Genomic DNA, 12,738 nt, shown 5'->3' with positions numbered 1-12,738 from the left:
CGCGAAAGGCATCGATGGAGTGCGCGTGTTCGAAAGAACGGAGGCGATCAAGCCGAACGTCGGCGGAGGGTTCAATTTGAATGGCGGCGCGAGAGTGCTCTGCGAGCTCGGGCTCGAGGCGACCTACGACGCGTTGGCGAATGATTTGCTCGGTGTCAAAGCGCGACGAGCGAATGGAGGATTCGGATTGTTTGAGGTGAGAGTACACGATATGATACGCGGCGACGACGACGGATGCGAGGCGTTGGTGAGCGAAAGTGGGAGGGTGTTGGCGGGGACGGTGCAGCGGGCAGATTTGCAACGCGCGATGGCGGACGCGCTGCCGAGCGAGTGTTTGATGTTTGATCGCGGGGTGAAAGCAGTGCGATCGCGCGGAAGCAATGCAGAGATCGAGTTTGAGAATGGCGATCGAGAGGTGTTTGATTTAGTCATCGGCGCGGATGGCATCGATAGTCGTGCGCGCGAGGCGGTGGATGGCGGCGAATCGCCGCCAAAGTACAGCGGTATTCGCATCGTTTTCGGATGCACACCTGCGGGCTCGACCGCACGAGCGGCGAGTGAAATGAACATCGCCCATCAATGGTTCGCAGACGGCGCGTACATGCTCGTGTTCACAGGCGGCGGCGAAGGGGCGCAGAACAAGCAGCACAACATCGCGCTGTGCGTCCAAGACAAAACCAAGCGCGACGAAAACACGGCGTGGCGCGCAAAAGCCGCAGCAAAGGAAGAAGCCGTGGCTTTGATGCGTGAAAAGGGTATGCCCCAAAGTGCTATTGACGTAGCCGAGGCATGCGATCGATTCTTTGACGTCGGTGTGCATTACCACGACGTATTGGATTCGTGGAGCGATGACGCCGGAACGATTAGCCTCGTCGGCGACGCATGCCACGCTATGCCTCCTTTCCTCGGGCAAGGCGCGAATCAAGCCATGCAAGACGCACTTTGTATCGCAAGCGAACTATCGAAAGTTGGCGCTGAATATGACACGGTGAAACAGGCACTCCGTGCGTATGAGGGCATTAGGAAACCGCCCACGGCGGCGATCATGCAAAGTAGCCGATTCATCGGCGCGTTGGAAACGGGAGCGGGTCCGGTGAGCTTGTTTCGAGACGTCGCGTTCTTCATGGCGGGAACGCTCGGCATCACGGGGAAGGTATTCTTAAGTGGCGCCTTGCCGCGTTTTGAAGGCAAGGCTTAGTAGGAAAATTTTGATTCTATTGTTAACTGCTCGCATTTTTGTCTAGGTGTCGGGAATGACGACTTCGTCGACTTGATTGGGTTCGATCGGGTCCGGGTGGTAGACCCGGAACCACTCGTCTGTTTTTGACGCCTCTTCGTATCCATCTTTGCGTGTTGATGCGGCTGGTCGCGAGGGCTCCACGACGCCGGGCTGAAGGACGTAGCGCTTGAGCAAGATGACGTCGCCGACGCGCCAGTCTCCCGGGCGAGCGCCGGTGGAATAGCATCCAATACCGAGTGCTTGCACGAGTTCATGCTCTTCTTTCTCAACGTCTTCATTCGTGTCAGCGTCGTCGGCGACAACTTCTTCGCCAGTCTCCGCGTCATCATCTTCGGAGACGTCGTCGTTCTCTCCCGCCTCTATTTCGCTGCGTGACTTGCCGAAGCGAATAAACTTGCGCCCTTTGCCCGCGACGGTAGCTAAAAAGGACTTTTTTGGCTTCGTATCTTCATCGTCGGACTCGACGTGTCGATATAAAGTCTTCGAGGCAGATTTGCCGAGCGGTCCATGTTTGAACGTCACTTTATCTCGGACGCCAGTGCGAAGCACATAGCAAGTATACGTCCCTTCCCAGTCACGCGCACCGCCGCGCGCCGCCGCCATGGCTGCGGGGTCGAAGCGGAAATATTTACCGTCAGCCCCTGCCGTGGGGTGAACCACGGATAATATGTCGATATCAGTCGTAGAACCGACGATGTTGGCGTGTAAACCTTCGCCACTACGGTGAGCACTGAGAGGTAACTTGTGCAAATCAGTATCTGGCCACGTCACGCGAATGGACGTAGCGTCATCAACCGGACGCTTAAACGTGCGTCCCCAAGGTACTTTCTTCGAGCTTAAGCGAACTTTGTGCCACCGTCCGTCAGAGCGAAGAGCTTGGACTTCAAATTTGAGAGTTTCATACGGCGCATCGGTGTGAACGCCGTACACTCGCGTACCTACGTTTGAGTCATCCAACACGAACTCTACGTCGAGCGTCTTCCACCAGTGCCCGATCAAACCAGCTTGGCCGAAACGGATAGCGTTCGCGGGGAGGTTCCAGCCCGTGGGTGAGTGTATTTTGTACTCTTTGATAGATAGTGGAAACGTCCGCGGTGGCATCGCGAGCGCTTCGCTGTAATTCATCAAAGTGACTTTATCGCCGACAGCCCAGTCGCCCGCCTTTGCGCGAACCGCCGGGTTCCAGCGTCCAACACCTTGTCCTTTCGGCCCACCCCAGACGCACACTGTTTTCGTACCTTTAACGTTCCCATCCTTATCCGTGCGTCTCACGACGAACGACGCGCCTTGACCGTCTTTAACCTCACCCTTTTTGTACGCCTCCAAATCCTCGCCCGCCCAATCGCCGACGATTTTCGTCAAGTCTTCCATTTTAAACCTGAAAAACTTCCCGTCGGGCTCATCGGCGCGCTGTGGATACGTCACTGACGTCACGAGAAACTCAGCCCTCACGACGTCGACGCGTCGCCGCGGAAACAAATATCTGCGCACCTTTCTCGTCTCCGCCGTCTCGCGCGTCGCCGTCTCGCGCGTCGCCGTCTCCACTCTCGCGCGCCAGTTCACCGCCGTCCCGCCCGATTCCTTCGCCTCTCCTTCCCCATCGCTCGTCTCGTCTTCCTCATCGTCTTCCTCGTCGTCCGTCTCGTTCGCGTCTTCGTTCGCGTCTTCGTTCGCGTCTTCGTTCGCGCCTTCGTTCGCCGTCGCCGCCCCTCGCGCGCGCCTCGCCGTCTCGCGCGCGACGTACCGCTCGATCGACGCCCGCACCGCGCGATTCGGCGCGGCGTCCTCGCGCGTCACTTTGACGCTCGTCGCGACGGGATCGCGCCCGTGGCGCGCGATCCACGCGTCGATCGCCGCGCGCTCGTAGCTCCGTCCCGTGCGTCCGACGACGGCGGGATTCTTCATCACCTCGCGCGTGAGCGCGCACACGTACGCGTCCGGCGCCGCGGCGTGGAACGCGGGGTCGTCATTGAGCGCGCGCGGGATCTCCAGCGCGGGAGGCCATCGGTCGGGCATCGCGCGCGCCGACGAATGACGAAGGAAAGAATGGTACAGTTACAGCGAGGCGAGGACGCGCTAGTACGGCGAGTTTGGAGACTTCTTGGTGCGCATCGGGATGACGATCGTGGACGCGGTCGGAGGTTTCATGTCCTTGACGTCGTCGAGGGTGACGCGGGCGGAGACTTTGTCGACGCCTCGCAAGAGCGTCACGTCGACGGTTTCGCCGACGGAGAGCTTGTCGAGGGTGCGGTATAAATCGCTGGAGTCTTGAATTTGCTCGCCCGCGAGCTCGATGATGATGTCGCCGAGGATGAGACGGCCGGATTCGTCGCGCGTGGTGCTGCGGACGCCGGCGCGCGCGGCGGGACCGCCCGCGCGAGCGTCGAGCACCAACACGCCGCCGAGGCCGAGCTGGTCGAGCGCGCCGTCGGGGGCGAAGGAGACGCCGAGAATCGGACGCGTCACGCGACCGTAACGAATGATTTGATCGACGATACCGCTCACCATGTCGCTCGGGAGGGCGAATCCCACGCCGCTGGACGTCCCGGACGCGGAATAAATCGCGGTGTTGATGCCGATGAGCTGTCCCGACGAATTCAACAAAGGGCCCCCCGAGTTGCCGGGATTGATCGCCGCGTCCGTTTGAATGATGCCGTCGATTGGGCGCCCGGTGTTACCGCTTTGAATCTCTCGTCCGAGGCCGCTGATGATGCCGGTTGTGAGCGTGTGATCGAGCCCAAACGGGTTCCCGATCGCGAAGACACGCTGGCCCACCATGGAGTCTCCGCTCGTTCCGATGACGAGCGGTTTCATCTCCCGCAGCGCCTCTGGGTCGTTCACCTGCAGCACGGCGATGTCCTTATCGTCGTCGAACCCAACGATTGCGGCGTCGTACGTCTTCTGATTCTGCACCCCGCCTTTATTCGGCAAAAACGACACCTTCAACTGATTCGCCTTGTCGATGACGTGGTAGTTGGTGACGATGTGCCCCTTGTCGTCCCAGACGATGCCGCTCCCCGCCCCTTGCGGCTGTTCCGTGAGATTCAACGTGAACGCATCTCTGCGCACGGCGACATTGGTGATGTACACGACGCTCGCCTTGGCGTTATTAAACAATCGCACCGTCTCGCGCTCGCCATCCGTAAACCGCTGCGTCGCCTGCACCGTCTTGTACGCGCCGTCTCTCTTGGCTTCGCGCGCTGGCATCGGCAACCGCACCGCGGCGTCCCCGAGCGGGACATCCGGTGCGATGTACGTCCTATACCGCCCCTCCGGCGCCGACGCGTCGTCGTCGCGCGCGTCGTTCGTCGTCGTCGTCGTCGCCGTCGTCCTCGTCCTCGTCCAACCGACCTCCGTCCCCTCCATCAGCGCCGCGTCCGCGCCGAGCGCGTTCAGCGTCACCGCGCACGCCGCGACGCGCGCGACGGCGCGTCCGATCGTCCCGCGCGCGTCGTCGTCATCGAATCTCTCCTCGGCACCGAACACGTCATCCGCCCCGTCGTCGCGCGTCGCGCGATTTCTCGCGCGCGTCGCCGCGCGCGCGCGCGCGCGCCGGCTCGGCGCGCGCTCGCACCTCGCGCGCGTCTCTCGCGCGCGCGTCGTCGCGACGCGCATCGCGCGCGCCATCCGGACCGTCGCGCACTGCCGCCGCGTCACATCGCGTCGTCATGGCGGAGCGCTCGCCGAGCGCCGCGCGCGCGGACCACGCCAAGCACATCGCGCTGGTGTGCAAGTACATCAGGCTCCAGGGGCCGTCGTTCGAGCCGATCGCGATCGCGCGACACGCGCGCGCCGCCGGATTCGAATTTCTCTTGGGTCCGACGGCTGCGGACGCGCGCGGCGACGACGCGGCGCGCGACGACGCGCGGGCGACGTACGAGCGGGCGCGGGACGAGGCGATACGGGCGCACGAGGCGGCGCGACGACGCGCGGACGCGGCGATCGAACGAGGGGTGAAGGAGGAGATGACGCGCGGGGGCGCGCGAGACGGCGACGCCGAGGCGGTGGTGGCGTCGTTCACGGGACGAGGGAGCGACGATGGCGCGGAAGGGATGACGATCGAGGACGCCATGGACGCGGTGGTGCGCGCGAGGGAGATCGCGGAGCGGCTGTTCGCGAGCGCGCCTACGGAGGGGAGAGACGGCGAGACGGCGACGAGGGAGACGGAAACCGTCGTGGTGGATTTCGAGAAGAACGGCGAGACGACGACGAAGAATGCGAATGATTTAGTCGATGGGGACGATGACGATGCGATGGATTTCAACGCCTTGGTGGAGGGGTTCGTGCGAGAGGAGGAGGAGGCGGACGAAGACGAGGACGAGGACGAGCGGCGAACGGCGACGGCGGCGGGCGGCGCGACGACGACGGCGACCGCGGCGGAGGCGAACGAAGGAGCGCGCGCGAATCAAGTCGAGGAAGCCGCACCGGGCGCGGGCGATCACGTCGAAGAACCCGCGCTCGATCTTACGATGATGTTTCCGAGCTCGAAGCGCAAACCCATGGGTGACTTGGCGGGATTCGACCAGGTGATGAAGGTGAAGAAGCCGCGGCAAAAGAGGAAACCCAAGCCCAAATACGACCCCACGCCGAGTTTGCTGGACGATGATTTAGTCGCCATCGCGCCCGCGGTGAAGGATGTCGTCGATGATTTCATCGCCGAAGACGACTACGACAACATCGAGGTGCCACAAGACGTGGGTGAAGTCGAAGAGGATGACGAAATCGCAGAGACAGACGTAGAAGAAGACTCGCCCCAAGTCACAGAAGTTCGCGCCGAATTCTTGTTCCCGAGCAGCGTGCCGAAAAAGAAGACGATCGAGAAGGAAGAAGAGACTTTTGGCGCCGCGGAAGAAGAAGTGACGCAGACGCAGCGCGCGACCAACGAGGAGACGGAGGCCGTCGCACCGACGGAAGACGTGGCGATGACGAATGAAGAAGACAATGAAGAAGTGACGCAGCCAGAAGTCGAAGTAAAACATGCTTCTACGGACGATGAAACTTCAATCGCGCATTGGAATTCCGAGTCAAACTCGCCCGGCGACGCAGTCGACATGCCGGCGCCGGTGCCAGCGCCGGCGACGTCGACACACGCTGCGCTTCCGGGGAAAGTTCTGGAGAAAATTGCACCCACTACGATACCGAACGATCCAGCCTGCTTGTCTGCTGAGGCGACTTTAGGCAAGCAAACGCTCACTTGTTCGTATTGCCACACGTACGAAGCCGTGAAAAGTGTCGGGTTTTACGCGCATGAGCGCGCGTGCAAGAAGCGCCTCGAGAAGGAGAAGAACACACTTACTTGTCCGCACTGTCAAGTCTACGCGAGTGCAAAAGGCGCTGGGTTCGCCGCGCACGAGCGTGTGTGCAAGCGAAAACACGAGCAAGGAACGTTCTCGCCCGTAGTGGTCCAGCCGGTGCAAGTAACTGAGAAGGTCCTGAAGCGGTGCGTGTTTTGCAACGTGTATGAGTACGAGGGCTTCGGCGGCGCAGGGTATGCTGCGCACAAACGCGCGTGCCAGAAGAAGCACGAGATGGATGTGAAGACGATCACGTGCTCGTACTGCAGAACTTTCACAGGCGCTCCGGGAGCTGGCTTCGCCGCGCACGAGCGTGCGTGCAAGAAGAAGCGCGAAAGCGCTCAGTTGCCAACGTCGACTTCTTTACCGTCATCGCCGCCGGCTCCGCGTACGCAACCGCCGCCGAGCTCAACGCCCGCGAAGGAGCCGATCACGTGCTCGTACTGCAGAACTTTCACAGGCGCGCCGGGAGCTGGCTTCGCCGCGCACGAGCGTGCGTGCAAGAAGAAGCGCGAAAGCGCTCAGTTGCCAACGTCGACTTCTTTACCGTCATCGCCGCCGGCTCCGCGTACGCAACCGCCGCCGAGCTCAACGCCCGCGAAGGAGCCGATCACGTGCTCGTACTGCAGAACTTTCACAGGCGCGCCGGGAGCTGGCTTCGCCGCGCACGAGCGTGCGTGCAAGAAGAAGCGCGAAAGCGCTCAGTTGCCAACGTCGACTTCTTTACCGTCATCGCCGCCGGCTCCGCGTACGCAACCGCCGCCGAGCTCAACGCCCGCGAAGGAGCCGATCACGTGCTCGTACTGCAGAACTTTCACAGGCGCGCCGGGAGCTGGCTTCGCCGCGCACGAGCGTGCGTGCAAGAAGAAGCGCGAAAGCGCTCAGTTGCCAACGTCGACTTCTTTACCGTCATCGCCGCCGGCTCCGCGTACGCAACCGCCGCCGAGCTCAACGCCCGCGAAGGAGCCGATCACGTGCTCGTACTGCGGAACTTTCACAGGCGCGCCGGGAGCTGGCTTCGCCGCGCACGAGCGTGCGTGCAAGAAGAAGCGCGACATGGATGCGAAGATGCTAACGTGCTCGTTCTGCCAGGTTTACAAGTCGATGAAGGGCGCTGGCTTCGCCGCGCACGAGCGTGCGTGCAAGAAGAAGCGCGAAAGCGCTCAGTTGCCAACGTCGACTTCTTTACCGTCATCGCCGCCGGCTCCGCGTACGCAACCGCCGCCGAGCTCAACGCCCGCGAAGGAGCCGATCACGTGCTCGTACTGCGGAACTTTCACAGGCGCTCCGGGAGCTGGCTTCGCCGCGCACGAGCGTGCGTGCAAGAAGAAGCGCGAAAGCGCTCAGTTGCCAACGTCGACTTCTTTACCGTCATCGCCGCCGGCTCCGCGTACGCAACCGCCGCCGAGCTCAACGCCCGCGAAGGAGCCGATCACGTGCTCGTACTGCAGAACTTTCACAGGCGCGCCAGGAGCTGGCTTCGCCGCGCACGAGCGTGCGTGCAAGAAGAAGCGCGAAAGCGCTCAGTTGCCAACGTCGACTTCTTTACCGTCATCGCCGCCGGCTCCGCGTACGCAACCGCCGCCGAGCTCAACGCCCGCGAAGGAGCCGATCACGTGCTCGTACTGCAGAACTTTCACAGGCGCGCCAGGAGCTGGCTTCGCCGCGCACGAGCGTGCGTGCAAGAAGAAGCGCGAAAGCGCTCAGTTGCCAACGTCGACTTCTTTACCGTCATCGCCGCCGGCTCCGCGTACGCAACCGCCGCCGAGCTCAACGCCCGCGAAGGAGCCGATCACGTGCTCGTACTGCAGAACTTTCACAGGCGCTCCGGGAGCTGGCTTCGCCGCGCACGAGCGTGCGTGCAAGAAGAAGCGCGACATGGATGCGAAGATGCTAACGTGCTCGTTCTGCCAGGTTTACAAGTCGATGAAGGGCGCTGGCTTCGCCGCGCACGAGCGTGCGTGCAAGAAGAAGTGCGAAGGCGCTCAGTTGCCAACGTCGACTCTTTTACCGTCATCGCCGCCGCCGCCGAAGCCCGAGATGGTTGAATCTAACCCTGATCCGGTGGTTGACTCAAATGTGCGTGCAGCTTTGTTGCAGAAGCAAAGCGCCCCTGAAAGCGGTCCCGATCTCGCTTCTGCGGTGTCTCCAGCTGAGTGTTCAAAGAATACAATGCCATCAAAAGCGAAGCTCCCAAAGGTGGCGGCGGATACGCTTCTCGCGCAACGCGTGTTGCACTTCATCAAGACGACGCTCAGCGTTCAAGACCTCACCAAGTCGCAACTCAGAACGATTGTTCGAAAAAGCATGGTTAAAGTGATGACTGTGATCCCGAGGAAGTTTGACCAGAACACGGAACAAGGCACGAGCGCGTTTCTTACAGACTCGCGCAAGCAAAAGATCAATGCGCTGCTCGATCAATACGTCGCAAGATTGAAGGCGAAAGCCAACTCAAAAAACTCGACTCCCATGACGGCGACCCCGACGACCCCGACGACGCCAACTGTATGAAAACGATTAATTTAGCGTGACGCGATTAGCGCTCACACCTAGAACGGTGAAATTCCACTGTAACACATACGCAAACACAAACGTGACGCGAATCGAAGAGGCATCGTGTCTCGTACTGACAAGGTAGAATTATTGCTGCTAAGTGTGAAAATGCTACAACCACGTCACCGCTCGACTCTCATTCTTATTCGATGTTGCTCAAGCCAGTCGTCGCGCGGAACGTATCATTGTACGCCGAGTCGCTTCGAGTGAACGCCGGCGTCGCCGCCGCCGCCTTTTTCTTGTCTCCCTCAGCGCGCTTGGCTCTCGAATACAAGAACACGCCGCTCAAGGCCAAAGCGGTGCCCGCCATATTGAGCGGAGAAACTGGGTTCTTGAAGTACAGCAGCGTGACGACGATGACGGTGACACGCTTCATGCAGTTACCGACAGAGTGCGTCACCGGGCTGACGCGAGAAAGAATCATGTACGAGATTTGCTGGTACATTTGGAAGCAGAAACCGGCAATCATCAAGCTCTTGGCCAACTCTTGGACGCTCACGCCGACCGCGCTTATAGTGGAAGGGGTGAAGTGAACACCCTCAAGGCCGATGGCGATGGGAAGACACACCACGCAGCTCAACATCGTGATGACGCTGAACAAGTTGATGTTGTCGATGGCTCCTTTGATCGACGACAACCCCATCATCTTCTTACTCAGCACATTTCGCGACTGGAACGTGATGTTCGACCCCATGGCGGCCAAAAAGCCCGCCCAGCAAAAGCTGACTTCCGTCATGGACGCGAGCGCGACGCCGCCGACAACCGGCACGAGCGCGCCGACGACGGCGAGCGAGGGAATATCCCCCAAGAACAACGCCGAGAGCAACACCGAAAAGAACGGTTCCATCGCCTTAATCGTGTGCGTGAACGACACCGCCACCTTCCCAAGCGAAACATTCGTCAACAAATTCCCAACCGCGTGAATCACCGCCAACGGCACGATCGGTTTCAGCATCTCCTTCGTCAGCGTCGGCGGCTTTTTCGCCCCGCTCGCCCACATCGCGCAAATCAACGCGCTCCCCACGCCGAGTTCGATCAGCGTCACCGTCACCGGGTACGGAAAGCTCTTCAAAATCTGTTTGTTATGTATGTTGAACACGATGTTGAACCCGTACCAGCACGCGAACAGGCTCAACAGCATCAGCACCTGCACCGCGTCCTTGCCTCGCGCGCGCAGCTTGTCCAGCACGTGGTCCAGCGGCTTATCCGTCGTCTCCGCGCTCGACGCTCGCGCGACGTGCGTCGCGCGTCGCGTCGCGCGCTTCATCGCGCTTCGTTCCATCGTCACGCGCCGTTCGTTCGCGTCGCCCGCGCGTCGTCGCGCGTCGTCGCCGTCGTTCGCGCGCGCGGTCGATCGCGTCGCCGCCGCCGCGCGTCGTCGCGCGTCGCACGCCGCGCGGGCGTCGCGCGCGCGCGCGAGCGGCGCGGGCGCGACGACGCGCGACAGGACGCGCATGACGGCCCGCGGGCGAGAGCGGTCGGCGCGCGCGCGGGCCGGCGGCGAATGTCGGGTGTCGGCGTCTTTTCGGGTTTTTGGCGAGGGTTTTCGACGCCGCGCGGCGAGGCGAGCGACGGCGGCGCGCAACGAAAGACTTACATACAGCGCGCGAAAAGATTGAGAACCGAGAACCGAGAACTGCGCGCGCGCGAAAAGGGAACGGGGACGCGGGGCTAGGCGATGAAAGGGATCATGGCGCGGATGCGGTCGGGGAACGCGCGCGCGCCGAAGCGGCGGCGATAGTACGCCCTCGTGGCGACGGCGCGAGGAAAGAGGTTGGCGAAGGTCCAAAACGCGAACACCGCGGTGGATCTCGCGGGGGCGGTGAGAATCGCGAAACCGATCCACTCGATCGACTCGCCGAGATAGTGCGGACAGGCGACGAGATTGAATAGGCCGCCGGTCGGGACGACGTACGCGCCGGACGCGCGCTGAGCGCGCAGTCGCGCGAGGAGGGTGTCGTACCAGATGTTTAACGCCGCTCCGCACGCCATGATGGCCGCGCCGGCGATGATTTGCGCGTCGTTCGGCTTCGCCGACCCGTGCGCGAGCTCGGCGCCTATTAACACGCCGTTGATGACGTTGAAACCGACGGCGGCGCACACGGTGGCTGCCGTGGTGCGACTCATGCGACGCGTCGCGGGATATATCAACGCGCGATAGACGTAATGCGCGGTGAACACCCACGGTAACGCTCGAGCATACCCACTAGCGGGCGTGCGATGGGTCAAATCGTCGAAGATGGCGTCACCGCGCGTGTGCCCGAGCCAAAAGGCGATGGGCGAGACGACCTCTTGCGTCGCCCAGCCGACGTTGCCGTCGATGAACGGTCCCCATCCCGCGCGAACGAACTTCCCGTAGGGCGCCGTCGCGGTGAAAAGGAACGGGAACGTCGCCACCGCGACGGCGAACCAAGCGGTGAGCAGCGAGGCGTGGGTGATCATGACCGCCGACGAGTCGACGAGTGCGGCGCTCGGCGGGACGCCCCGCTCAACCGGGACGCGCCCAAAAGCTCAGCGCGCGTGTAAAACGCCCGCTTCGTGCTCTCCACGTTGATCCTCTTTTTCCACGCCTCCAAGATGTCGCGATAGACGAGGTACGCGAGCGGTAAGACGCTCAGGACGGTCACCGCCGTCAGGAGCGCGTCGTCCTCCTTGGCGAGCGCGGCGCAACACGGCTCTTGAATCGGGTTCCAGTACACGCGCGGCGCGGAGAGATCGATGGAGACTTGGTGCTGCACGCTCGCACGCATCAGCGCCCCCTCGCTCAGCGCGTGTTTGCGCTCGAATGACTGCTGAAAATCCAAATGCAAAAAATGCAGCTCCGTCGCGCCGGCGTCGAGCGCGTCGAGCGGCGCTCGCAAGCACTTGCGCAAAGGACGCAGCCCGTACCACCCGCGGCGCGCGTCGTAATCGCCTTCGTACGCCTGGGTGCAATCCCTGTGCCCCGCCCAATCGTTATCGCACACGTACCACAGCGGCACCGCGTTCGCGCGCGTCCATCCGTCGTACGTCACCGGCACCGCGCAAACCGTCCCCGTCGCCTCCGCCCCAGCCTTGTACATGTATTTCTCATCCTCCGCGGGCAGCGCGGCGTGATGCTCTCCCATCAAATCAAACCTAAAGTGCGCGCGCGCCAGTCCCACGACCGATATCGCGTCCGCGCTCGCCGCGTCCGCGCTCATCGCGTTCGTCCGCTCGCCGTCCAGCGTCGTCGCCCCCCGTCTCCACGCGCTCAGCGCGCTCGTCGCCGTCAGCGCCGCCGGCAACACGCTCAGCGCCATCCCGATCACCAAATCTTTCACCGCCCTGATCGGTCCTCGCGCCGCGACCCAAGCCGCGCCCAGCGCGCACGCGCCGCACGCCGCCAAACCGCCGCCGTACGCGCCCGCCGCGCACCCGCACGCCGCCGCCGGCGCGCGCACCGCGAGCCATCCCGCGCCGAACCCGACGAGCTTCGTCGCGCCGCGCTCGAACGCGCCCAATTGATCGAGCGCGCGCGCGATCGCGCGTCCGATCGCGCGCCGCGCGGCGTCGACGCGCGCCGCCGTCGTTCGAGCCGCGGGCGCGCCTTCGTCCAGTCTTCGCCTCGCGACGCGCATCCGGCGCGCGTCGTCGCTCGAACGCGTCCGGCGCGCGTCGTCGCGCGCGTCG

General features: G+C 62.6%; 6 protein-coding genes across 6 annotated transcripts; 2 read left to right on the top strand and 4 right to left on the bottom strand.

The window, feature by feature from the left end:
- Window positions 1-307: 307 nt before the first annotated feature.
- Window positions 308-1,198, top strand: OSTLU_14452 (predicted protein; the record flags this gene model as incomplete). The annotated part of the gene is made up of 1 exon (XM_001416810.1): window positions 308-1,198. One exon carries the CDS (start codon window positions 308-310, stop codon window positions 1,196-1,198), a length of 891 nt encoding a protein of 296 aa, XP_001416847.1.
- A 42-nt stretch (window positions 1,199-1,240) lies between these two features.
- On the bottom strand, window positions 1,241-3,256 carry OSTLU_92370 (predicted protein; the record flags this gene model as incomplete). The annotated part of the gene is made up of 1 exon (XM_001416522.1): window positions 1,241-3,256. The coding sequence occupies one exon, from the start codon at window positions 3,254-3,256 to the stop codon at window positions 1,241-1,243; it is 2,016 nt and encodes a 671-aa protein (XP_001416559.1).
- A 132-nt stretch (window positions 3,257-3,388) lies between these two features.
- Window positions 3,389-4,375, bottom strand: OSTLU_3562 (predicted protein; the record flags this gene model as incomplete). The annotated part of the gene is made up of 1 exon (XM_001416521.1): window positions 3,389-4,375. A coding segment is annotated over one exon (987 nt), but the record flags the coding sequence as incomplete, so codon positions are not given.
- Window positions 4,376-5,205: 830 nt separating this feature from the next.
- OSTLU_24167 (predicted protein) lies at window positions 5,206-9,090 on the top strand (the record flags this gene model as incomplete). Its single annotated transcript, XM_001416809.1, has 1 exon — window positions 5,206-9,090. One exon carries the CDS (start codon window positions 5,206-5,208, stop codon window positions 9,043-9,045), a length of 3,840 nt encoding a protein of 1,279 aa, XP_001416846.1. The 3' UTR covers window positions 9,046-9,090.
- Window positions 9,091-9,313: 223 nt separating this feature from the next.
- Window positions 9,314-10,240, bottom strand: OSTLU_4751 (DMT family transporter: phosphate/phosphoenolpyruvate; the record flags this gene model as incomplete). Its single annotated transcript, XM_001416520.1, has 1 exon — window positions 9,314-10,240. A coding segment is annotated over one exon (927 nt), but the record flags the coding sequence as incomplete, so codon positions are not given.
- Window positions 10,241-10,707: 467 nt separating this feature from the next.
- OSTLU_24166 (predicted protein) lies at window positions 10,708-11,855 on the bottom strand. Its single transcript, XM_001416519.1, has one exon. It carries the CDS (start codon window positions 11,527-11,529, stop codon window positions 10,759-10,761), a length of 771 nt encoding a protein of 256 aa, XP_001416556.1. The 5' UTR covers window positions 11,530-11,855; the 3' UTR covers window positions 10,708-10,758.
- Window positions 11,856-12,738: the final 883 nt, after the last annotated feature.

This window comes from Ostreococcus lucimarinus, chromosome 3, assembly GCF_000092065.1.
Source record: "Ostreococcus lucimarinus CCE9901 chromosome 3, complete sequence".
Lineage (NCBI taxonomy): Eukaryota > Viridiplantae > Chlorophyta > Mamiellophyceae > Mamiellales > Bathycoccaceae > Ostreococcus > Ostreococcus sp. 'lucimarinus'.
Note: the sequence above shows the minus strand (reverse complement) of the source record. Positions and strands in the feature narration are given on the sequence as shown.